This window comes from Leuciscus leuciscus (genome assembly GCF_965113295.1).
Source record: "Leuciscus leuciscus genome assembly, chromosome: 20".
NCBI classification, from domain to species: Eukaryota; Metazoa; Chordata; class Actinopteri; order Cypriniformes; family Leuciscidae; genus Leuciscus; species Leuciscus leuciscus.
In genome coordinates, this window is record NC_138744.1 from 2,525,392 (window position 1) to 2,553,254 (window position 27,863).

The following is a 27,863-nucleotide window of genomic DNA, read 5'->3' on the forward strand; positions in this document are numbered from 1 at the left end:
ACATATAGGTGAAACTTGAAAAATTAGAATATTGTGCAAAAGTTCATTTCAGTAATTCAACTTAACATGACTGTGGTATGAAGCAGGTCGCGATTGCTAATGAGAGACAGATTTCAGCGCCACCTTTTATGTACATTTGCTCACCTGTCTAATAAAGTACATGCAAGACGTCTCGGTCAAATCGAAGTTCGTCACGGACGTGGAGCTCTCGGCATCTCCAAAACACCACGCCGATATTGATCCTCGTTTTAGTTCTCCTTTTGTCCCAAAGTCTGCTTGCCATGGTCCATAATGTTTGAACGAAACAACTCGATGAGCGTGCCGCTAGACGTAACGCAGTTGTCGCCATGGTTACTATGGCAGTACGAGCGGAAACCAGTGATAACGCGGATATTACGTCATTATTTAAAATTGGAAATTCTCTGAAATTAAAAATCTTTGGGAACTTTTGGGATACTGAAAGTACACAACTACAGGAAATATATATCACACTTTGCAAGTGATTTTTGGTTATTTTATTACAAAAATCGTACATATTGTAGCTTTAAACACCTTACAAGAAAACCAACACGTTTTTAAATCTTTTTTTTTTGCATTTTGATTCCGTTTTAACTGTAGCAACAAACTGTCAGAATAATATACCCATTTGTTGACATTTAGCGAGAAACCTTATAATTTAGAAAATAAAATCTTATGTCTACCTTCAACAATAAGGGTGTCCTCCCTTGAGATGTAGCCACACCCTCCAGTGTCATATTGCATCAACCAAAACCATTTTATCATTTAAAGAAATAGTGTATCTTTAATTAAAGGCCATTGTCATGCTCTTAAAGGGTTAACCCATTGAGCACAGTAAATCAAACTAAACGGCCCACTTCGCCTGCATTCACCCTACATTTATTTTTAAGAGTGCATTTACTATTGGAAGCTATGGCCAAAAAGCCTCTGAAAAGAGCAAGAAAAAAAAAACATGGGAATGTTCAGGTTATGAAATATACTTTAATGTAGGACACATACAAAGAATACACAAGGAAAATCATGATTATCCTATTTGAGTCTGCCCTCCCACCATATCCGACTCCATCTTTGACTCTCAGTGCCTTCCTCCACATGGTTTCTTGGGGAACGGTCCGGTCTTCTCCCACAGACTTGGAGTAGTAATACCAATCACACCGAGAGCAATTATCTCTCCAGCATTCCCACTGAGTTTACTCTCCTCATCTGAACCCATTCCCAGATCATCCTCCTTCTCATGAACCACCACCGCACGTCCCAGAATGGAATAAGGCCCAAAGAGCTTGGCGTCTGGAAGCGTCAGGAACTGCCTTATAACTCCTCGCTCGGAAGCAAAGTTGCCCAGGTCTCCAGGATGAGGAGGGTGGTCAACGCCGTTTGGATTATAATGAGGACCAACAGTGATGCAGCCTTGACTGAGGTCTCCATACTGATGGATGTGCATGGCACGCTCTTGACGATCGGTGGCAGGCAAACCACGGAGGTTGATTTTCACTTCTAAATCTCCATTGGGGAAGAGCTGCTTGAAGAGGATTTGCCCAAAGATCTTTGGCTGGTTACGTGGCAAATTGGGGCTGGGAGTTACTTCACAAGTGGCATAGATTGTGTTGTCGAACTCCACGACTTCCGGCTGTGGAGCTTCAGGCAAACAAGCTGGATATTTGGAGAACTCTCCTCCTTGTATATGCAGCGCCAGCAATATCAGAGGGAATATTAGGATGATTTTCTCCATGTTGATCTTTAAAGCCTACAATGAAGAGTGGATTCAGTCAAATCATGCCGTTTGGTTTAAGGATGCAATATTTTTGATAAAAGGTCAAAGCTTTGAGAATGGAAGTTGCATTAGGTAAAATCAAGGGCGAAATTGTCAATCACACATTGGGGGGGACAGCTGTGTACTTGGTACCTCTAGGGGGGTCCGGGGGCATGCTCCCCCGGAAGAATTTTTTTTACATTTTAAAGGTAAATTCATTAATCTGGTGCACTTTGAGTCACCCGAATCCACTGTTAAAAATAAATAATCCACCCGCAAACCGCCCGAACCTATGATATTCTCTGATTTAGATATCTGCATCTGATCATCACATTACAATTATTCAAATTCTTAGTGTTAAGCATGATAATATGGTAACATATCACACTGACATGCTGATTTAAAATGAACATTTATTTAAAATAAAAGTTCTTCTTTTGGCAAAATTATATTTCCTTAATAGCCTAAACAGAGGCTTTACTCCCTTCAAACGGTCAATTTTTCATTACATTACTGTTTGAAAACACTCAGAATAGTTTTTTGTACCTTTATAAAGGGCATTTTCCCCCCTAATTTTATTAACTGTATGCTCCATCTTTCATTTCAAATTCTTAAATTTGATAAATATATCCAATTAAAATAATAAGACACTAGGCTGTTACCAATCAAATTAAATAATTTACATTGAAAAATTATAACTGTATTAAATTAGATTATTTTAAATATTTTTATAACCGCAACAGAACCATCACGGTGGGGAAAGTGTATCTGACCATGTGACTGTCTGTCCGAGTTTTGTCGAGAGCCGGAGGCGGCACGAAATTTGACGGAGGCAGCCGCCTTATAATTCTTTATGCAGGAAAAACTCTGGCAATACCCATAAATGGAAACATAAATTTACAACTGTACTTCGGTTTCTCTGCGAGGACACCGCCGTCACCTGCCATATGAAATTTCACCATGTGAGACGACACCGCCGTCACCTGCTCTGTCAGATTTCGCGCTCCTAACTCTTCTTCTGTTTGGTTTTTCCTAACTCACTGACGGTGCACGAGCTACTAAAGGTATAGGGAAAACATGACATGGATTTCAGGAGAAATAGGTTTTGTTATTGTATAGTGTAAGGCCAGTCGAATGGATTTGGGAAATGGACCGGCCGGGATTTTATATTTTCGGAGCTGGAAAGAAAGACATATTTGCAATCACATCGATATTGCCCGCATAATCATACAGTATGATCAAATATTGGGGGGGACAAATTGTCCTTCTTTGAATATTGGGGGGGACGTGTCCCCCTGTCCCCCCATAGAATTACGCCTAAATAGCACAACCAGATTAGTTTGAAAACATTACATTCTTGCACTTAAGTATATTTTTTATAGCTTTATTTTCAATAATATGTACTTCTTTTTAAAGCATGCTAAAGTGTACTTTTTTCACAAGGACAGGTCAAATAAAAGACAAGATCTATACTTTTGCTTAAACTAACTTTTTTTTAGTTGTACTAAATCAAGTCAGTTGATGGAGAAAATGGAATGGAGAAAAAAACAAAACACAAGCCTAAAACAGCAAAGGTGCATTACCGTATAGCTGAAAAGTTGTCCTCAATCCGTGTGGAGCCTGAATAGTGCAGTCACAAAAACACTACAACGCTTAATCCGTGTGCAGTCCTGACCTGGGGTTGAGAGAATCACACTTTTGGCTGCTCTTTTAGGAACTCATGTTGAGCTACAAGTTAACCATGATAGTCTGTTAGTCACTAATTAAGTTCACCTGTGTTTCATTTAGCTCCCTTTGTTTGCCTGTTTATATATAGCACTCAGTTTGTTCAGTTCTTTGTCTTGCATTGCACAATGTGTTCTCCATTGTAGATTATCTCCATTGTTTTGTGTTTATTAAAAGAAGTACTGCTATGGATTCATCTTCACTTCATTTGGTGGCTCATTTGTGACTCATTAATTCTTAGTGTACAATTCCACTTGACGTTCATGCTTGACACCACTTCTCATAGCAGATATTCATCTCACATAAGTGAATAGCTGACAGTTCTTCTTTTTCATGAAGCCATTTCTACAGACTCTGATGTACCAAGCCTGACAAGCCTATATTACACATGCAATTGGACTGCTATTTAATTGTCTTTGAAGGCAGAAGTAAACATTTCTGAGGGAATGATTCTTCTATGGCATCGATGTTAAAATCCCCTTTTAGTAGATTGAATGCATGCAGGTAAGGTGGGACACTTTTTGTTAAACGTGTCATTTAGATATACAGTACCTAGATGTTTTTTTATTTTTATTACTTTTGTTAACTTTAAGGTCCGACTTTAATATTTCATTTTGAATACAGTTGATATGTGTTATTTGCAAGGTATATACCAATAAACATTTTGAGACCATGCACTCCAGACAAATTTCTTTTCAGGTAATGTGACCCATCCCTAATTTATCAAAAAATGATCCTGGATCTTAAAAACACATGATTTATTAACTCATCACACAAACATATTCCACAGCATATTTAACAGACCAAAAAGCACATAGATAGGCTATGATGAGTAATACTCATCAGTTCACTCAATGCATGTGTAAAGTTCAAAACAACTAGAACATATCTCATGTTGACATGAAATTGGATGAAATTTGAATATCAGATATCTTAATGAACTCTACAACATATTACAAATGGAACTACAACACATGCAACAACAAATAGGCTAACAAAAATTCAATAAGAGGAACATTTAAAATGGTAACCATATTGTAAAACTTTTTTTCTGTCTGTTTTCTCTAAACACTGTAAATCAACTTAAATTGTGTCCATATTTTAAAGCGTTATATAGCGGCATCTACATTTTAATAATAATAATAATAATTTGTTACATTTATATAGTGCTTTTCTGGGTCCTCAAAGCGCTTTACAAGGAAGGGGGAATATCCTCAACCACCACCAATGTGCAGCATCCACCTGGATGATGCGACGGCAGCCATATTGGGCCAGAACGCCCACCACACACACCAGCTTAATGGTGGACAGAAGACAGTGATGAAGCCAATCAGTACATGGGGATGATTAGGAGGCCATGATGGACAGAGGCCAAGGGGCAAATTTGTCCAGGATGCCGGGGTTACACCCCTACTCTTTTTCAAAGGACATCCTGGGATTTTTAATGACCACAGAGAGTCAGGACCTCGGTTTAACGTCTCATTGGAAGGATGGTGCTCTTTGACAGTATAGTGTCCCGATCACTACACTGGGGCGTTAGGTCCCACATAGACCAAGGGTGAGCACCCCCTGCTGGCCTCACTAACACCTCTTCCAGCAGCAACGTGGTTTTCTCAGGTCGTCTCCCATCCAGGTGCTGACCAGGCTTGCTAACCTCTTACAATGACAAAGGTGTAGGTTGATGACACATAAGCGGAATTATGGAACTTGTCGTCATGCCGAAGGATCTAATAATGTTTATGGATGAGTGAATACATTGATGTTTTTAACATGACTGTGGTATGAAGCAGGTCGCGATTGCTAATGAGAGACAGATATCAGCGCCACATGCGAGTCCCGCGGACATGAAGGATTAAGGACATTTCAATCTACCGATCTACCCGCAAGTGCTGAATTAATACTCACACATACCCCTTTTCCACCAGCATGAACCGGGTGCCAGTTCAGAGCCAGAGCTATTGCCAGTCCGGAGTTGGTTCGACTGACGAGCTCTCTAAGATCCGGTTTGCCTTTCCACAAGGCCAGAGAGGTAGCCTGGAAATCCAGACCTAAATATAAAAGATTAATGGTCTGGCGTCGACTAATGAAACTCGGCCAGCTCGAGGGGTGGCACCAAGCATGCATTTGAAGATCTCACTGCACGCAATTGGATAACACTACGACCAATCACAACAATAAACCCCATACGCTTAGCTACCAGCGGAGCTAACTGGTAGATTAGACTCTTACCGTATCCGGTCGGCAAAACAGCAAAAACGTCCTTCTTGCAAAGGAACGACTCGAGCGGCGTCTTCTGTTCCTGTTTTAGATAAAAAGCCAAGTCTAACTCGTTCATTGTAGCGGCCAAAGCCGTTTCAAACAACTGCTGTTCATCCATAGCCATCTTGCAATGTTTACTAATGACTTCGACGTCACAGTGCTGTCGTCTTCTGTTTAGCTCGCCTCTGGCCCGCCTATATCAGATAACCCCATGTGACTGGTGCAGCTCAGATCGAGGGGCATATTTAATGAGCATCATTACTCAACACCAGAGTAACTCGCTGAGCAAATTCAACTTGTGCTCTCGCGAGAATTCTGGATTACCAAGGTACCAGAGAGCCACCACAGAGCCAGATCTTACGTCACTGTATACATCTCATGTTGCCCAGCAACGCTAGCGTGGCAGCGCCAAACACAAACACGCCAGGCTTGTTCGAGATGGTTCGGCTTCTCGCAGACCGATCGGCTCATGACATCAAAGCACTGCGAAAGCGATCCAAAAGCACAAGGAGTCGTATGCTCTCCAAACACTCCCGCAGCTCCGGTCGGTCCGTGCCGCTCCGATGCATCTCGAACGAGCCTTCCATCAACAATGGAGGTTGTTGCGTTACTATTGATGCTCATGGCTTTGCGAACCTACATCGGCATCCAAACACGGCGAATCCAACGTGTCCGTGCAGCTCGCCGTAACTTGCATAGACGGAGATTACAATCAAGCTGCTATTAGCTCGATTAGCTGCTATTTGAAAAATGGCGGTCACAAGTTTCTGTTCGTCTTGTTGGTCACGGTAACCCCGCCCCCAGCCCCTGACGCAAGCGGTTCTTACTTCTAGACCAGCAATGTTTTTTGGTGCTACTTAAGAACCACTTTTCCTGGTTCAGAGCTGGTGCTTTGGGTGTCGAAAAACAAAGAACCGATTTGAAACTAGGCTCTAGCATCGAACCAGCACCAGCACTGCCTTGGTGGGAAAGGGTTAACAAGTCAGTTTATTTGGCGAATTAAACTTGTGAGGTAACGCAGCACTGTTTCACTTGGTCTATCACACTAAACTGCATTTGAGTGTGTTGAAAGTTATAATGTTATTCTATGTGTTTGTTTTTCTGTATGAGACTAGCAGTAAGCTAGATGAACATTAGAATAACATACTGATCATATTCTAACATTTCATCATGTTGAGCTATATAACATTGATTAGTTTTATGTACATTTGCTCACCTGTCTAATAAATGTAACAATAACGACTCGGGGTAAATGTGAATTAGCTCAAGAATATAGGGAATTTTGGCAATATTAATATTTATGACTCATGGTCATAATTCATAAGTCGCATGTACATTTATTTTATCAATTATCGAGATTACCTTGTTCTGTACTGTCTGATCATTACAGTTAAGAAGGGGGTATCTCTTTTCAAACTCCAAGAAAGTTTTATCTTCTGGCCGCGAATATCAAACTTTCTGAGTTTATGAATTAAAACTACTCAAGGTAGTCAATATCGAGCTTGTAGCTTAGATCTTTTACAATTTCATTGACTTTATAAGGTGGGTTTTCAAACACAGAGACAATTAAAAGTATAAATGGATTTATTAATAAAATGGCACACACTAGAGATTATATAAACTACAAACATAAACGTACGTAAAAATGCAAACAAACAAATAAACATTTAACCGAACAAAAACATAAACATAGCGTGATCAGAATGAAAATGAAATGAAAGAAAGAAAGATATAGAGGGAAGATAGAGGGTAACTTAAATCACAGACCTAAGACCTGGACACCTGAAATCAGCGTTTAGAGAGCGTTACGTTACTTGCAAGATTCTGTGTTCTTTCAGTGTGGTGCTGAAGAGGGGGCGCGCGTGCGCGTGTCCGGCTGGTTTGCGTCTAGCTTCGTCTTCTGGGTCGTTTCGCAAGACGATGTAAAGGCTCACTTGAATTTAATGTTACCGGAAAATAAGGTTCATCTCCCGGGATGGGAGAGGTTTACAGTCTTTGTTGCAAAGGACGCAGCTACGACTCGAACATGTGCTCGCTCGATGGAGAAGGCCAGGGCCTCCTCCAGATGTTCCTTTGGAGAAGCGCTGCGCCGAGGAAGAGGGTCCAGAGAAGTTGGATGAGTTGAGAGTGGGATGAGAGAGCGAAGAGAGAAGGTTTTGGACTTTTATCAGTGTCTAATGTGCCGTCCCCTCCTTCGTGTAGGACGAATCAGCTGTCGAGATTTTTCGAGCGGGAAGATTCCTTTGTCCGGTTAGACACGCCCACTCGAATGAGTCATGATTGACTTTAACTTGAGAGGATTTTCTCCAGACATATGAACTTATAAAACAATGCGCATCACTGAATTCTGCTATCGGAATTCAACTCCGCCAGCTGGAGAGGATTACAGAGATATCAAAAATAGAATATAGGCTTTGTAGCCATGCAAAGATACATTATTATGCATTTGTATAGGCAATAGCAGTCCTATTAATGTTACAAATAGGACATATGCTTTCCTATGGTTTACACACACCTCTTAACACACAAATATATATATTTAGTACATTTAAGAGTGACTTTATGGGTAAAAGTCCTTTTCTGTAGGGGGTTTCTGTTTCACAGTCCAGAGTGTGTTTGTATGTGTGTGTGTTGGAATGTTGCGACCCTGTTATCTCATGCATAGGGCTGGATAGCTCTGTGGTCAAATTTTATGACCTGCCAATGAGCTCGGGTTACGGGATGCGATTCTACTGGGAGAACATTCTTCAAAAATACATTTCAGATCCAAACATTCGAAGATCATAACTATATGATCAAAACAACATTAATCACACATACATACAGGAAGTTCAGATACATGTCTGAGTTACATACATTAAAGGATGTTGGTGTGTGTGTGTGTGTGTGTGTGTGTGTGTGTGTATGTGTGTGTGGAATGTCACGAGTCTGTGAAAAGTCACAGGGAGTCCATGCTGAAATGGGGGTTTTAGAGGGGATTCTAACAAAACAGGGTTTCCTTATGTGACTCAAATGTCCCTCGGGGGAGCCACAAAGATGCAATTTTGACCGTTCAAGCAGACTTGGAGACGCCATGAACAAGTCGTTGTCTGTTTGGAGATCAGGATTTACTAATTTGAACAGCATGTGACCGCATGTCATAGTCGTTACATAAAGTACATGCAAGACGTCTCGGTCGAGTCGAAGTTTGTCACGGACGTGGAGCTCTCGGCATCTCCAAAACACCACGCCGATATTGATCCTCGTTTTAGTTCTCCTTTTGTCCCAAAGTCTGCTTGCCATGGTCCATAATGTTTGAACGAAACAACTCCATGAGCGTACCGCTAGACGTAACGCAGCTGTTGCCATGGTTACTATGGCAGTACGAGCGGAAACCAGTAATAACGCGGATATTACGTCATTATTTAAAATTGGAATTTCTCTAAAATTAAAAATCTTTGGGAACTTTTGGGATACTGAAAGTACACAACTACAGGAAATATATATATATCACACTTTGCAAGTGATTTTTGGTTATTTTATTACAAAAATCATACATATTGTAGCTTTAAACACCTTACAAGAAAACCAACACGTTTTTAAATCTTTTTTTTTGCATTTTGATTCCGTGTTAACTGTAGCAACAAACTGTCAGAATAATATACCCATTTGTTGACATTTAGCGAGAAACCTTATAATTTAGAAAATAAAATCTTATGTCTACCTTCAACAATAAGGGTGTCCTCCCTTGAGATGTAGCCACACCCTCCAGTGTCATATTGCATCAACCAAAACCATTTTATCATTTAAAGAAATAGTGTATCTTTAATTAAAGGCCATTGTCATGCTCTTAAAGGGTTAACCCATTGAGCACAGTAAATCAAACTAAACGGCCCACTTCGCCTGCATTCACCCTACATTTATTTTTAAGAGTGCATTTACTATTGGAAGCTATGGCCAAAAAGCCTCTGAAAAGAGCAAGAAAAAAAAAACATGGGAATGTTCAGGTTATGAAATATACTTTAATGTAGGACACATACAAAGAATACACAAGGAAAATCATGATTATCCTATTTGAGTCTGCCCTCCCACCATATCCGACTCCCTCATCTTTGACTCTCAGTGCCTTCCTCCACATGGTTTCTTGGGGAACGGTCCGGTCTTCTCCCACAGACTTGGAGTAGTAATACCAATCACACCGAGAGCAATTATCTCTCCAGCATTCCCACTGAGTTTACTCTCCTCATCTGAACCCATTCCCAGATCATCCTCCTTCTCATGAACCACCACCGCACGTCCCAGAATGGAATAAGGCCCAAAGAGCTTGGCGTCTGGAAGCGTCAGGAACTGCCTTATAACTCCTCGCTCGGAAGCAAAGTTGCCCAGGTCTCCAGGATGATGAGGGTGGTCAACGCCGTTTGGATTATAATGAGGACCAACAGTGATGCAGCCTTGACTGAGGTCTCCATACTGATGGATGTGCATGGCACGCTCTTGACGATCGGTGGCAGGCAAACCACGGAGGTTGATTTTCACTTCTAAATCTCCATTGGGGAAGAGCTGCTTGAAGAGGATTTGCCCAAAGATCTTTGGCTGGTTACGTGGCAAATTGGGGCTGGGAGTTACTTCACAAGTGGCATAGATTGTGTTGTCGAACTCCACGACTTCCGGCTGTGGAGCTTCAGGCAAACAAGCTGGATATTTGGAGAACTCTCCTCCTTGTATATGCAGCGCCAGCAATATCAGAGGGAATATTAGGATGATTTTCTCCATGTTGATCTTTAAAGCCTACAATGAAGAGTGGATTCAGTCAAATCATGCCGTTTGGTTTAAGGATGTAATATTTTTGATAAAAGGTCAAAGCTTTGAGAATGGAAGTTGCATTAGGTAAAATAGCACAACCAGATTAGTTTGAAAACATTACATTCTTGCACTTAAGTATATTTTTTATAGCTTTATTTTCAATAATATGTACTTCTTTTTAAAGCATGCTAAAGTGTACTTTTTTCACAAGGACAGGTCAAATAAAAGACAAGATCTATACTTTTGCTTAAACTAACTTTTTTTTTGTTGTACTAAATCAAGTCAGATGATGGAGAAAATGGAATGGAGAAAAAAACAAAACACAAGCCTAAAACAGCAAAGGTGCATTACCGTATAGCTGAAAAGTTGTCCTCAATCCGTGTGGAGCCTGAATAGTGCAGTCACAAAAACACTACAACGCTTAATCCGTGTGCAGTCCTGACCTGGGGTTGAGAGAATCACACTTTTGGCTGCTCTTTTAGGAACTCATGTTGAGCTACAAGTTAACCATGATAGTCTGTTAGTCACTAATTAAGTTCACCTGTGTTTCATTTAGCTCCCTTCGTTTGCCTGTTTATATATAGCACTCAGTTTGTTCAGTTCTTTGTCTTGCATTGCACAATGTGTTCTCCATTGTAGATTATCTCCATTGTTTTGTGTTTATTAAAAGAAGTACTGCTATGGATTCATCTTCACTTCATTTGGTGGCTAATTTGTGACTCATTAATTCTTAGTGTACAATTCCACTTGACGTTCATGCTTGACACCACTTCTCATAGCAGATATTCATCTCACATAAGTGAATAGCTGACAGTTCTTCTTTTTCATGAAGCCATTTCTACAGACTCTGATGTACCAAGCCTGACAAGCCTATATTACACATGCAATTGGACTGCTATTTAATTGTCTTTGAAGGCAGAAGTAAACATTTCTGAGGGAATGATTCTTCTATGGCATCGATGTTAAAATCCCCTTTTAGTAGATTGAATGCATGCAGGTAAGGTGGGACGCTTTTTGTTAAGCGTGTCATTTAGATATACAGTACCTAGATGTTTTTTTCTTTTTATTACTTTTGTTAACTTTAAGGTCCGACTTTAATATTTCATTTTGAATACAGTTGATATGTGTTATTTGCAAGGTATATACCAATAAACATTTTGAGACCATGCACTCCAGACAAATTTCTTTTCAGGTAATGTGACCCATCCCTAATTTATCAAAAAATGATCCTGGATCTTAAAAACACATGATTTATTAACTCATCACACAAACATATTCCACAGCATATTTAACAGACCCAAAAGCACATAGATAGGCTATGATGAGTAATACTCATCAGTTCACTCAATGCATGTGTAAAGTTCAAAACAACTAGAACATATCTCATGTTGACATGAAATTGGATGAAATTTGAATATCAGATATCTTAATGAACTCTACAACATATTACAAATGGAACTACAACACATGCAACAACAAATAGGCTAACAAAAATTCAATAAGAGGAACATTTAAAATGGTAACCTTATTGTAAAACTTTTTTTCTGTCTGTTTTCTCTAAACACTGTAAATCAACTTAAATTGTGTCCATATTTTAAAGAATTATATAGCGGCATCTACATTTTAATAATAATAATAATAATTTGTTACATTTATATAGTGCTTTTCTGGGTCCTCAAAGCGCTTTACAAGGAAGGGGGAATATCCTCAACCACCACCAATGTGCAGCATCCACCTGGATGATGCGACGGCAGCCATATTGGGCCAGAACGCCCACCACACACACCAGCTTAATGGTGGACAGAAGACAGTGATGAAGCCAATCAGTACATGGGGATGATTAGGAGGCCATGATGGACAGAGGCCAAGGGGCAAATTTGTCCAGGATGCCGGGGTTACACCCCTACTCTTTTTCAAAGGACATCCTGGGATTTTTAATGACCACAGAGAGTCAGGACCTCGGTTTAACGTCTCATTGGAAGGATGGTGCTCTTTGACAGTATAGTGTCCCGATCACTACACTGGGGCGTTAGGTCCCACATAGACCAAGGGTGAGCACCCCCTGCTGGCCTCACTAACACCTCTTCCAGCAGCAACGTGGTTTTCTCAGGTCGTCTCCCATCCAGGTGCTGACCAGGCTTGCTAACCTCTTACAATGACAAAGGTGTAGGTTGATGACACATAAGCGGAATTATGGAACTTGTCGTCATGCCGAAGGATCTAATAATGTTTATGGATGAGTGAATACATTGATGTTTTTAACATGACTGTGGTATGAAGCAGGTCGCGATTGCTAATGAGAGACAGATATCAGCGCCACATGCGAGTCCCGCGGACATGAAGGATTAAGGACATTTCAATCTACCGATCTACCCGCAAGTGCTGAATTAATACTCACACATACCCCTTTTCCACCAGCATGAACCGGGTGCCAGTTCAGAGCCAGAGCTATTGCCAGTCCGGAGTTGGTTCGACTGACGAGCTCTCTAAGATCCGGTTTGCCTTTCCACAAGGCCAGAGAGGTAGCCTGGAAATCCAGACCTAAATATAAAAGATTAATGGTCTGGCGTCGACTAATGAAACTCGGCCAGCTCGAGGGGTGGCACCAAGCATGCATTTGAAGATCTCACTGCACGCAATTGGATAACACTACGACCAATCACAACAATAAACCCCATACGCTTAGCTACCAGCGGAGCTAACTGGTAGATTAGACTCTTACCGTATCCGGTCGGCAAAACAGCAAAAACGTCCTTCTTGCAAAGGAACGACTCGAGCGGCGTCTTCTGTTCCTGTTTTAGATAAAAAGCCAAGTCTAACTCGTTCATTGTAGCGGCCAAAGCCGTTTCAAACAACTGCTGTTCATCCATAGCCATCTTGCAATGTTTACTAATGACTTCGACGTCACAGTGCTGTCGTCTTCTGTTTAGCTCGCCTCTGGCCCGCCTATATCAGATAACCCCATGTGACTGGTGCAGCTCAGATCGAGGGGCATATTTAATGAGCATCATTACTCAACACCAGAGTAACTCGCTGAGCAAATTCAACTTGTGCTCTCGCAAGAATTCTGGATTACCAAGGTACCAGAGAGCCACCACAGAGCCAGATCTTACGTCACTGTATACATCTCATGTTGCCCAGCAACGCTAGCGTGGCAGCGCCAAACACAAACACGCCAGGCTTGTTCGAGATGGTTCGGCTTCTCGCAGACCGATCGGCTCATGACATCAAAGCACTGCGAAAGCGATCCAAAAGCACAAGGAGTCGTATGCTCTCCAAACACTCCCGCAGCTCCGGTCGGTCCGTGCCGCTCCGATGCATCTCGAACGAGCCTTCCATCAACAATGGAGGTCGTTGCGTTACTATTGATGCTCATGGCTTTGCGAACCTACATCGGCATCCAAACACGGCGAATCCAACGTGTTCGTGCAGCTCGCCGTAACTTGCATAGACGGAGATTACAATCAAGCTGCTATTAGCTCGATTAGCTGCTATTTGAAAAATGGCGGTCACAAGTTTCTGTTCGTCTTGTTGGTCACGGTAACCCCGCCCCCAGCCCCTGACGCAAGCGGTTCTTACTTCTAGACCAGCAATGTTTTTTGGTGCTACTTAAGAACCACTTTTCCTGGTTCAGAGCTGGTGCTTTGGGTGTCGAAAAACAAAGAACCGATTTGAAACTAGGCTCTAGCTCCGAACCAGCACCAGCACTGCCTTGGTGGGAAAGGGTTAACAAGTCAGTTTATTTGGCGAATTAAACTTGTGAGGTAACGCAGCACTGTTTCACTTGGTCTATCACACTAAACTGCATTTGAGTGTGTTGAAAGTTATAATGTTATTCTATGTGTTTGTTTGTCTGTATGAGACTAGCAGTAAGCTAGATGAACATTAGAATAACATACTGATCATATTCTAACATTTCATCATGTTGAGCTATATAACATTGATTAGTTTTATGTACATTTGCTCACCTGTCTAATAAAGTACATGCAAGACGTCTCGGTCGAGTCGAAGTTTGTCACGGACGTGGAGCTCTCGGCATCTCCAAAACACCACACCGATATTGATCCTCGTTTTAGTTCTCCTTTTGTCCCAAAGTCTACTTGCCATGGTCCATAATGTTTGAACGAAACAACTCCATGAGCGTGCCGCTAGACGTAACGCAGTTGTCGCCATGGTTACTATGGCAGTACGAGCGGAAACCAGTGATAACGCGGATATTACGTCATTATTTAAAATTGGAATTTCTCTGAAATTAAAAATCTTTGGGAACTTTTGGGATACTGAAAGTACACAACTACAGGAAATATATATATATCACACTTTGCAAGTGATTTTTGGTTATTTTATTACAAAAATCGTACATATTGTAGCTTTAAACACCTTACAAGAAAACCAACACGTTTTTAAATCTTTTTTTTTTGCATTTTGATTCCGTGTTAACTGTAGCAACAAACTGTCAGAATAATATACCCATTTGTTGACATTTAGCGAGAAACCTTATAATTTAGAAAATAAAATCTTATGTCTACCTTCAACAATAAGGGTGTCCTCCCTTGAGATGTAGCCACACCCTCCAGTGTCATATTGCATCAACCAAAACCATTTTATCATTTAAAGAAATAGTGTATCTTTAATTAAAGGCCATTGTCATGCTCTTAAAGGGTTAACCCATTGAGCACAGTAAATCAAACTAAACGGCCCACTTCGCCTGCATTCACCCTACATTTATTTTTAAGAGTGCATTTACTATTGGAAGCTATGGCCAAAAAGCCTCTGAAAAGAGCAAGAAAAAAAAACATGGGAATGTTCAGGTTATGAAATATACTTTAATGTAGGACACATACAAAGAATACACAAGGAAAATCATGATTATCCTATTTGAGTCTGCCCTCCCACCATATCCGACTCCCTCATCTTTGACTCTCAGTGCCTTCCTCCACATGGTTTCTTGGGGAACGGTCCGGTCTTCTCCCACAGACTTGGAGTAGTAATACCAATCACACCGAGAGCAATTATCTCTCCAGCATTCCCACTGAGTTTACTCTCCTCATCTGAACCCATTCCCAGATCATCCTCCTTCTCATGAACCACCACCGCACGTCCCAGAATGGAATAAGGCCCAAAGAGCTTGGCGTCTGGAAGCGTCAGGAACTGCCTTATAACTCCTCGCTCGGAAGCAAAGTTGCCCAGGTCTCCAGGATGATGAGGGTGGTCAACGCCGTTTGGATTATAATGAGGACCAACAGTGATGCAGCCTTGACTGAGGTCTCCATACTGATGGATGTGCATGGCACGCTCTTGACGATCGGTGGCAGGCAAACCACGGAGGTTGATTTTCACTTCTAAATCTCCATTGGGGAAGAGCTGCTTGAAGAGGATTTGCCCAAAGATCTTTGGCTGGTTACGTGGCAAATTGGGGCTGGGAGTTACTTCACAAGTGGCATAGATTAAGTTGTCGAACTCCACGACTTCCGGCTGTGGAGCTTCAGGCAAACAAGCTGGATATTTGGAGAACTCTCCTCCTTGTATATGCAGCGCCAGCAATATCAGAGGGAATATTAGGATGATTTTCTCCATGTTGATCTTTAAAGCCTACAATGAAGAGTGGATTCAGTCAAATCATGCCGTTTGGTTTAAGGATGTAATATTTTTGATAAAAGGTCAAAGCTTTGAGAATGGAAGTTGCATTAGGTAAAATAGCACAACCAGATTAGTTTGAAAACATTACATTCTTGCACTTAAGTATATTTTTATAGCTTTATTTTCAATAATATGTACTTCTTTTTAAAGCATGCTAAAGTGTACTTTTTTCACAAGGACAGGTCAAATAAAAGACAAGATCTATACTTTTGCTTAAACTAACTTTTTTTTAGTTGTACTAAATCAAGTCAGTTGATGGAGAAAATGGAATGGAGAAAAAAACAAAACACAAGCCTAAAACAGCAAAGGTGCATTACCGTATAGCTGAAAAGTTGTCCTCAATCCGTGTGGAGCCTGAATAGTGCAGTCACAAAAACACTACAACGCTTAATCCGTGTGCAGTCCTGACCTGGGGTTGAGAGAATCACACTTTTGGCTGCTCTTTTAGGAAGTCATGTTGAGCTACAAGTTAACCATGATAGTCTGTTAGTCACTAATTAAGTTCACCTGTGTTTCATTTAGCTCCCTTTGTTTGCCTGTTTATATATAGCACTCAGTTTGTTCAGTTCTTTGTCTTGCATTGCACAATGTGTTCTCCATTGTAGATTATCTCCATTGTTTTGTGTTTATTAAAAGAAGTACTGCTATGGATTCATCTTCACTTCATTTGGTGGCTCATTTGTGACTCATTAATTCTTAGTGTACAATTCCACTTGACGTTCATGCTTGACACCACTTCTCATAGCAGATATTCATCTCACATAAGTGAATAGCTGACAGTTCTTCTTTTTCATGAAGCCATTTCTACATTTCTTCCTACATTCCATTTCTTCCTAGATGTTTTTTTCTTTTTATTACTTTTGTTAACTTTAAGGTCCGTGTTCCGGCCCTTTATCTAATTTGGCTCGTTAAAACACATGTAAGACAAGGACCGTACATATTAAGAATCACAGACGACTGGGTGAAGTTTCAAGGTGTGAATCGTTTCTTTTAATAAAACATATGAGAGAGCGCACCAATAATAAACAATAAATCAAACTAATAGCACAGGTAGGGCAGCAACAGGAAAACAGAAAACCTGACTATCTAACTCTGTAGACAAGATCTTATCTGCTCCCGAGGAAAACAACAAACAGAGTGAGTCTTCCGGGCCACTGCTTTCCTACGCTGTGTTAACTAAATAATAAAAGTGATCAAAAGAAAATACCCACTACCTGGCTTGAAAATAACAAATAAAAACTCAGTCCGTGATCTGGATCAGTCGAGGCAAAGATCGTAGACTACCCGCCATGAGGCAAGTAACCCCAGATGTCACTGATCAGAAGGGTGGAGGCAACGAGAGCAGCGAGCATCGCGAGAGAGCAGAGAGAACCGAGAGAGAGACCAGCCTCAATTCCGGACCGGCTTAAATACGGGGTTTCCCATGACGTCATTCATGACTGCACCTGCGATCTCAGATAGAACAATTAACATTCAGCAATTTAAATCACCACCACATAACACCCTCACCCTTAAATAATTAATTGTAGGGTGAAAAGAATACATATCTTACCTCAGAGACTGCAATTAATTTAGATGCGAGATAAAGCATCCGCAACCACGTTATCCTTACCCCGAATGTAACGAATGTCAAGCTCAAAAGGCTGTAGGAATAAACTCCAACGCATCAAACGTTGATTGTTATTTTTCATCCGATTAATAAAAATCAAGGGATTGTGATCCGTGTAAACAGTCAGTGGGTACGAAACAGAACCAACATAAACGTCAAAATGTTGAATAGCAAGAACAAGGGCGAGCGCCTCCTTCTCAATAGTCGAGTAACGTTGTTGATGTTCATTAAATTTACGTGAAAAATAGCAAACAGGATGCTCGACGCCAGTGTAATCTGATTGAAGGAAAACAGCTCCAGCACCGGTGTCACTTGCATCAACAGCAAGAGAAAACGGAGTTGTAAAATCAGGAGCAGACAAAACAGGAGAATTAACTAAAAGTGCTTTAATTCTCTCGAAACTCGATTGACAAATCTCAGACCATTTAAATGGAACCTTAGGACTAAGAAGGTCGGTTAAGGGCGAAGCAACTACAGAAAAATTCTTACAAAAATTTCTGTAGTACCCAACCATACCCAAAAATCGACGAAGCTCACGACGTGTATTAGGCACGGGAAAATGAGTGATGGACTCTACCTTAGACTCAACGGGTCGAACCTGACCGCTACCAACAATCTTTCCCAAATAAGTGACCGTAGCCCGGCCAAATTCGCACTTCGCTAAATTAACCGTAAGGTTAGCTTGAGACAAACGACTGAAAAGCGCATCGAGTTGCTCCACATGTTCTGACCAGGACGCGCTATAAAGGACCAAATCATCCAAATATGCTTCAACGTTATGCATGCCTTCGATGACGCGATTGACCAGTCTCTGAAAGGTTGCCGGGGCGTTTCGTAAACCGAAAGCCATTACGGTATAATGGAGAAAATTATCTGGTGTTACGAACGCACTGATTTCTTTCGCACGATCTGACAACGGGACCTGCCAGTATCCTTTAAGCAGATCGATCTTCGTAACAAACACAGCATTTCCTACATGATCCACGCAATCTTCCATACGAGGCAATGGATAACTATCTGGTTTGGTCACAGCATTAACGCGTCTAAAATCAGTACAAAAACGAAATGTACTATCAGATTTTTTTACGAGCAAACAGGGTGAGCTCCAAGGACTAAAACTTTGCTCTGCGATGTCATTCTCAAGCATGTAGGTCACCTCATTTTGCAACAAAATTCTCTTTTCAGGACTTACCCGATATGCGTGTTGTTTAATAGGCAACGAGTCACCAATATCGATGTCATGCTCTATTAACGAAGTACGAGATGGAATATCAGAGAACAAATTACTGTACGTCCGAATAATATTAGTCACATCAGCTCGTTCGGCAACGGTCAAATGAGAAAGGTGCGAGTCTAAGGTTAGAATGATCTCAGAATTTTTCAATCTTCCCGCAACCAGTTCGGTAGAAGGAAACTCTACATCCTCCTCGAAAGAAGAAACATCGCCGCTGTCCGATACAGCAGAACACGATGGGTGGATCGAAGATTCAGGACTGGACAACGCCTCGGTGTCAGGTATATCAGCACTGGACAGCGCCTGTCCTCCGGCCACCGGAAAGTCTGTGGGTGAGACAATTAACACAGCCGACTTTCTTCCAGACAAATCTGGCGATCTCTCAAAGTACTGCTTGAGCATGTTAATGTGACAGAGACGAGTTTTCTTTCTTCTGTCTGTCGTCGAGATAACATAATCAAGCTCACTCACCTTTTCTTTCACCCGATAGGGACCATAATAACGAGCCTGCAAAGCAGACCCAGGCACTGGCATCAGCACAAGTACCTTGTCACCAGGAGTAAAGCTACGAAGTTTAGCACGACGATCAAAACGCTTCTTCATTCGTTGCTGTGCAATCTCTAAATTCTCTTTGGCCAACTCGCATGCACGATGCAACTTAAAACGAAAGCCTGAGACATAGTCAAGTAGGTTATTTTGAGTTATATCACTAGTCCAATGATCTCGAATCAGCTTCAGTGGGCCACGAACAGTATGCCCGAACACTAACTCGGCCGGACTAAAACCTAACGACTCCTGCACTACTTCTCTCACTGCGAACATGACCATAGGTACTCCTTCGTCCCAATCTTTTTGAAACTCAAGGCAAAACGCACGCAGCATTGATTTTAAAGTCTGGTGGAACCTCTCAAGTACTCCCTGACTTTCTGGATGATAACAACTTGAGGTGCAATGTTGGATATGCAGCTGATCTAGAGCTTGCCTGAACACACGGGACATAAAATTCGTGCCTTGGTCCGACTGAATAGTACGTGGAAGTCCAAACAGTGAGAAGAACTTTATAAGTGATTTTACGATCACTGGTGCAGTGATTTTACGCAAAGGAATGGCCTCTGGAAAACGCGTTGACGTGCACATTATAGTGAGCAGATATTGGTTTCCTGACTTCGTGCGAGGCAAAGGACCGACACAATCGATCATCACACGCTCAAATGGTTCACCGATAGCTGGAATAGGATGCAACGGAGCAGGTAAAACATTCTGGTTCGGTTTTCCCGTCATTTGGCACAAATGACAACTTCTGCAATAACTTGCTACATCAGTTTTCAGGCCAGGCCAGAAAAAAATTTCGGAGTATTCGATCGTACGTCTTATTTACTCCTAAGTGACCGGCAAACGGGCTATCATGCGCAAGACTCAAAATTTCAGAGCGGTACGAGGAGGGAACTATTATCTGTTTGACGATTTGCCACTCATCATCAGCAGATGCAGTAGTTGGTTTCCACTTCCTCATCAACACTCCATCTTCTACAAAGTATCCTTGCGATACGTGTTGGAGTTGCTCAGCAGGAACAACAGCTTTAAAGAGGGACGACAATTTCTCATCTTTCCTCTGTTCAACCATAAGCTGCTCGCGAGACAGAGACAATTTAGTAGGCCCTATAAAATGTTCATCTAACTCTTTAACGGCACTATCTGAACCGTCAACAAAATTTGAACATTTCACTTCACAAAAATCAGAATTAGAAAAGAATGTATCACTCAAATCAAAATTACACTCATTTTCTGATTCACTAAGGCTTTTCTCTTTTAGTCTCTGAGTCATAGCGCGAGTAACAGCACATGAGGGAAAAACCTCAGGATATTCCTGAGCTAAGGCATCAGCAACAGTAAGACACAAAAAAGGATCATCAGTTACCTCAGGGCTAGCAAAAACTTTTCCTCCCGCTAAGTCATTCCCTAAGATAAATGTAACATCTCGAACAGGAAGACATGGTCGCACTCCAACAACAACGCGGCCAGACACAAGGGAAGATTCAATTTCGATCTCGTGCAAAGGTACCTTAACGAAGCCCATCTCAAATCCTTGTACTAAGACACTTGAACCAACAGAGCTCTCATCAGACAACGGCAATATTCCTTCCAGAATAAAACTCTGAGCAGCGCCTGTATCACGAAGTATCTTGACTAGTTTGCGCGAAGCACTACCTGACAAAGATACCAATCCGTCCATCAAAAACGGCACATATCCCTCATTTTCACACATGTCAGCTTCCGAAGCTAACAACTCAAGTCCTTCCACTTGTGGCATGGACGTCATCAATAACCCTACCGGTTTAGGAACACGGTTTTTCTTTTTGAGCACACTGCACTCAGAAATAATATGTCCGCGTTTCTTACAATAGAAACAAACGGGTGAGAACACAGACTTATCAGAACTTAGCGCCACTTTATCAACAGGCAGGGGGCGTTCAAAATTACGCTGAGAAGACCGAGTGCTGTTAGCTGAAGAAAACTTCGGTGCAATACTAAACATGTTCTTATGTGTGAGCACATATTCTTCAGCCAATGTCGCAGCAACAGAACATTTAGAAGCTTTTTGCTCATTAAGATAGATTACAACGCGTTCTGGTAAGCAGTTTTTAAATTCCTCTAAAATAATCAGTTCACGAAGCCCTTCAAAAGTGGTCACTTTCATGGAAGCACACCAACGATCAAACAGTGATTCTTTCTCCCGAACGAACTCAACATAAGCCTCATCAGTTTTCCGTAAATTACGAAATTTCTGACGATAAGCCTCGGGGACTAGTTCATACACTCTGAGAACGGATGTCTTCACTTGCTCATAATTAAGAGAGTCTTCGACTGATAAAGAGGAAAAAACTTCCTGGGCTTTACCCACAAAAACACACTGTAACAACATGGGCCAAAATGTCTTCGGCCATTTCATATTGACAGCGACGCGTTCAAAAAGAGCAAAAAATTTATCAACTTCTTGTTCTCGAAAAGGAGGAACAATACGAATATTACGACTCACGTCGAAATCAGAAGTGTCAGATAAACCCCTTTCACGAGCGCTTAACTCAATCTCTTTTAGACGGCACGCTTGCTCCATTTCGAGCTTTTTCAGTTCAAGTTCATGTCTCTCACGATCTCTAGTTCTCTCTCTCTCACGCTCCCACTCTTCTCTCTCTCTCAACAAAACTATATCGTGCTCCTTAGCTTGCAACTGCAATTTTTTAATCTGCATCGCAAGATCTTCGGAACTACCTTCAAATTCAACATCAGGATAATCTGTCATCTTTTCCTCATCACCAAAAACGCCTTGTTCATGCAATGAGTCAACAAGCAGAATCTGAAGCTCATGTTTAGTTGAAGTCTTACGAAAACTGACCTTAAAATAAGCAGCAATCTTCGTAAGATCCACTCTATTAATTTGAAACAGCTCAGCTTGCGTCGGTTTCGCAATGAAGTTCGCTAATTCAAACATGATTAAAATTAACGTCTGGTGTTATTATAAGGAACTCGAAAACTCGATTATTTTTTTTTTAACGAGCACTACCCAAGAAAATATACACACACCAATCGACTGTGATTCAACAAAGTTACTGAAGTTACTCATGTAACAAATACAAAGTGTGAGCAGATCAAAAGATCAAACAAAGCCACACCAAATTCAATCCCGGACGAGCCCCCAAATATGTTACGGCCCTTTATCTAATTTGGCTCGTTAAAACACATGTAAGACAAGGACCGTACATATTAAGAATCACAGACGACTGGGTGAAGTTTCAAGGTGTGAATCGTTTCTTTTAATAAAACATATGAGAGAGCGCACCAATAATAAACAATAAATCAAACTAATAGCACAGGTAGGGCAGCAACAGGAAAACAGAAAACCTGACTATCTAACTCTGTAGACAAGATCTTATCTGCTCCCGAGGAAAACAACAAACAGAGTGAGTCTTCCGGGCCACTGCTTTCCTACGCTGTGTTAACTAAATAATAAAAGTGATCAAAAGAAAATACCCACTACCTGGCTTGAAAATAACAAATAAAAACTCAGTCCGTGATCTGGATCAGTCGAGGCAAAGATCGTAGACTACCCGCCATGAGGCAAGTAACCCCAGCTGTCACTGATCAGAAGGGTGGAGGCAACGAGAGCAGCGAGCATCGCGAGAGAGCAGAGAGATACGGGGTTTCCCATGACGTCATTCATGACTGCACCTGCGATCTCAGATAGAACAATTAACATTCAGCAATTTAAATCACCACCACATAACAGTCCGACTTTAATATTTCATTTTGAATACAGTTGATATGTGTTATTTGCAAGGTATATACCAATAAACATTTTGAGACCATGCACTCCAGACAAATTTCTTTTCAGGTAATGTGACCCATCCCTAATTTATCAAAAAATGATCCTGGATCTTAAAAACACATGATTTATTAACTCATCACACAAACATATTCCACAGCATATTTAACAGACCCAAAAGCACATAGATAGGCTATGATGAGTAATACTCATCAGTTCACTCAATGCATGTGTAAAGTTCAAAACAACTAGAACATATCTCATGTTGACATGAAATTGGATGAAATTTGTAATATCAGATATCTTAATGAACTCTACAACATATTACAAATGGAACTACAACACATGCAACAACAAATAGGCTAACAAAAATTCAATAAGAGGAACATTTAAAATGGTAACCTTATTGTAAAACTTTTTTTCTGTCTGTTTTCTCTAAACACTGTAAATCAACTTAAATTGTGTCCATATTTTAAAGCGTTATATAGCGGCATCTACATTTTAATAATAATAATAATAATTTGTTACATTTATATAGTGCTTTTCTGGGTCCTCAAAGCGCTTTACAAGGAAGGGGGAATATCCTCAACCACCACCAATGTGCAGCATCCACCTGGATGATGCGACGGCAGCCATATTGGGCCAGAACGCCCACCACACACACCAGCTTAATGGTGGACAGAAGACAGTGATGAAGCCAATCAGTACATGGGGATGATTAGGAGGCAATGATGGACAGAGGCCAAGGGGCAAATTTGTCCAGGATGCCGGGGTTACACCCCTACTCTTTTTCAAAGGACATCCTGGGATTTTTAATGACCACAGAGAGTCAGGACCTCGGTTTAACGTCTCATTGGAAGGATGGTGCTCTTTGACAGTATAGTGTCCCGATCACTACACTGGGGCGTTAGGTCCCACATAGACCAAGGGTGAGCACCCCCTGCTGGCCTCACTAACACCTCTTCCAGCAGCAACGTGGTTTTCTCAGGTCGTCTCCCATCCAGGTGCTGACCAGGCTTGCTAACCTCTTACAATGACAAAGGTGTAGGTTGATGACACATAAGCGGAATTATGGAACTTGTCGTCATGCCGAAGGATCTAATAATGTTTATGGATGAGTGAATACATTGATGTTTTTAACATGACTGTGGTATGAAGCAGGTCGCGATTGCTAATGAGAGACAGATATCAGCGCCACATGCGAGTCCCGCGGACATGAAGGATTAAGGACATTTCAATCTACCGATCTACCCGCAAGTGCTGAATTAATACTCACACATACCCCTTTTCCACCAGCATGAACCGGGTGCCAGTTCAGAGCCAGAGCTATTGCCAGTCCGGAGTTGGTTCGACTGACGAGCTCTCTAAGATCCGGTTTGCCTTTCCACAAGGCCAGAGAGGTAGCCTGGAAATCCAGACCTAAATATAAAAGATTAATGGTCTGGCGTCGACTAATGAAACTCGGCCAGCTCGAGGGGTGGCACCAAGCATGCATTTGAAGATCTCACTGCACGCAATTGGATAACACTACGACCAATCACAACAATAAACCCCATACGCTTAGCTACCAGCGGAGCTAACTGGTAGATTAGACTCTTACCGTATCCGGTCGGCAAAACAGCAAAAACGTCCTTCTTGCAAAGGAACGACTCGAGCGGCGTCTTCTGTTCCTGTTTTAGATAAAAAGCCAAGTCTAATGGTGCGTTCACACCGGACGCGAATTGCGCGTCAGGCGCGAGTGATTTCAATGTTAAGTCAATGCAAAGACGCGTTACGCGCGTAAAAAATTCCTGCGGCGCGAATGAGGCGTAGAGCGCGGCGCGGTAGACGCGAATACGCCTCATTCGTGCGTCAAGTTCGCGCGAATGGCGCGAATTGAGCGTCTGGCGCGTTAAGCGCGTTACGCGCGAATGTTTTATGTTGTGCTTTTTATGCATTCTCGTGTTTGACGCGAATTCGCGTCTGCCGCCCGAGTTGAAAAATCTGAACTTCTGCGTCCATTCGCGCCGCGTTAACCAATCAGGAGCCTGCTTGCTGCTGTCACGTGGTGAAGTGACAGTTTATAATGTTATTTTATGTTTGGCCTCAATAAATTATTTTGTAATATGACTAAAATGCACAACAAAGCAAATCTTTCACATAAAAACTCGATTTCAATATATGATAGATACTCATTTTGTATTGAATGCAATTTATTCCATATCTATATGAAACATTATTAATCTAATGTGAAGACAACAAATACAATTTAGTGTATACAAACTAAAAAGAAAAAATCACAGGACAGGTTTCACTTTTGGAGGCTGGCTCCATTTATTATCAAAACAAAAATAAATGACAGATTAGGTGGGTGCGGGCGAGGGTGAACCTCGCGCCGGGCTGTACAGCGCGGGCTCGTCAGGCAGCGACCACTCGAGGCCGAGGCCTTATACGGCCTACGCTGTCCTCGTCAGCGTCCTCACCGTTAGGTCCACCAAACCTAGGTACTGGACCAAATTGTGAAACTCCTGAAACCCTCCGGAGAGTCTGGTGGACCCGAGTACAGCGACGATGTCCCCTACGCAGCTGTTTCTGCTCTCCAGAGCATATACGAGCGGTGACTCTCTCGATTAATGCTAATGCTAATGCTCGATAAACATCTAAAAAAGATGGCCGCCAACGGGTTTCGAAACTTTCGCCTATGACGCGCGTAAATTTCGCTTCAAACTTTTGTTTTTACGCGCGTCAATCTCGCTCTTGACAAGCGAATGTACACATGTGGTCAAGCGTCAAACTAGACGCGGTAGACGCGAATTTGACGCGCTATTCGCGTCCGGTGTGAACGCAGCATTACTCGTTCATTGTAGCGGCCAAAGCCGTTTCAAACAACTGGTGTTCATCCATAGCCATCTTGCAATGTTTACTAATGACTTCGACGTCACAGTGCTGTCGTCTTCTGTTTAGCTCGCCTCTGGCCCGCCTATATCAGATAACCCCATGTGACTGGTGCAGCTCAGATCGAGGGGCATATTTAATGAGCATCATCACTCAACACCAGAGTAACTCGCTGAGCAAATTCAACTTGTGCTCTCGCGAGAATTCTGGATTACCAAGGTACCAGAGAGCCACCACAGAGCCAGATCTTACGTCACTGGATACATCTCATGTTGCCCAGCAACGCTAGCGTGGCAGCGCCAAACACAAACACGCCAGGCTTGTTCGAGATGGTTCGGCTTCTCGCAGACCGATCGGCTCATGACTTCAAAGCACTGCTAAAGCGATCCAAAAGCACAAGGAGTCGTATGCTCTCCAAACACTCCCGCAGCTCCGGTCGGTCCGTGCCGCTCCGATGCATCTCGAACGAGCCTTCCATCAACAATGGAGGTCGTTGCGTTACTATTGATGCTCATGGCTTTGCGAACCTACATCGGCATCCAAACACGGCGAATCCAACGTGTTCGTGCAGCTCGCCGTAACTTGCATAGACGGAGATTACAATCAAGCTGCTATTAGCTCGATTAGCTGCTATTTGAAAAATGGCGGTCACAAGTTTCTGTTCGTCTTGTTGGTCACGGTAACCCCGCCCCCAGCGGTTCTTACTTCTAGACCAGCAATGTTTTTTGGTGCTACTTAAGAACCACTTTTCCTGGTTCAGAGCTGGTGCTTTGGGTGTCGAAAAACAAAGAACCGATTTGAAACTAGGCTCTAGCTCCGAACCAGCACCAGCACTGCCTTGGTGGGAAAGGGTTAACAAGTCAGTTTATTTGGCGAATTAAACTTGTGAGGTAACGCAGCACTGTTTCACTTGGTCTATCACACTAAACTGCATTTGAGTGTGTTGAAAGTTATAATGTTATTCTATGTGTTTGTTTGTCTGTATGAGACTAGCAGTAAGCTAGATGAACATTAGAATAACATACTGATCATATTCTAACATTTCATCATGTTGAGCTATATAACATTGATTAGTTTTATGTACATTTGCTCACCTGTCTAATAAAGTACATGCAAGACGTCTCGGTTGATTCGAAGTTTGTCACGGACGTGGAGCTCTCGGCATCTCCAAAACACCACGCCGATATTGATCCTCGTTTTAGTTCTCCTTTTGTCCCAAAGTCTGCTTGCCATGGTCCATAATGTTTGAACGAAACAACTCCATGAGCGTGCCGCTAGACGTAACGCAGTTGTCGCCATGGTTACTATGGCAGTACGAGCGGAAACCAGTGATAACGCGGATATTACGTCATTATTTAAAATTGGAATTTCTCTGAAATTAAAAATCTTTGGGAACTTTTGGGATACTGAAAGTACACAACTACAGGAAATATATATATATCACACTTTGCAAGTGATTTTTGGTTATTTTATTACAAAAATCGTACATATTGTAGCTTTAAACACCTTACAAGAAAACCAACACGTTTTTAAATCTTTTTTTTTTGCATTTTGATTCCGTGTTAACTGTAGCAACAAACTGTCAGAATAATATACCCATTTGTTGACATTTAGCGAGAAACCTTATAATTTAGAAAATAAAATCTTATGT

General features: G+C 41.8%; 3 protein-coding genes across 3 annotated transcripts in view; all 3 read right to left on the reverse strand.

Annotated features, from left to right (window-relative positions):
- LOC309484484 (extracellular superoxide dismutase [Cu-Zn]-like) overlaps positions 1-1,747 on the reverse strand; it is a gene marked incomplete at its 5' end in the record, with an annotated part of 76,921 nt that extends 75,174 nt beyond the window's left edge. The window contains one exon of the mRNA XM_082150856.1: positions 1,070-1,747. Within this exon, the coding sequence (XP_082006982.1) occupies positions 1,094-1,747 (654 nt within the window). The 3' untranslated portion in view covers positions 1,070-1,093. The remainder of the gene's footprint in view (positions 1-1,069) is intronic.
- Positions 1,748-9,733: 7,986 nt separating this feature from the next.
- On the reverse strand, positions 9,734-10,504 carry LOC309484062 (extracellular superoxide dismutase [Cu-Zn]-like; the record flags this gene model as incomplete). Its single annotated transcript, XM_082150208.1, has 1 exon — positions 9,734-10,504. The coding sequence occupies one exon, from the start codon at positions 10,502-10,504 to the stop codon at positions 9,851-9,853; it is 654 nt and encodes a 217-aa protein (XP_082006334.1). The 3' UTR covers positions 9,734-9,850.
- Positions 10,505-15,340: 4,836 nt separating this feature from the next.
- On the reverse strand, positions 15,341-16,111 carry LOC309484570 (extracellular superoxide dismutase [Cu-Zn]-like; the record flags this gene model as incomplete). Its single annotated transcript, XM_082150896.1, has 1 exon — positions 15,341-16,111. One exon carries the CDS (start codon positions 16,109-16,111, stop codon positions 15,458-15,460), a length of 654 nt encoding a protein of 217 aa, XP_082007022.1. The 3' UTR covers positions 15,341-15,457.
- Positions 16,112-27,863: the final 11,752 nt, after the last annotated feature.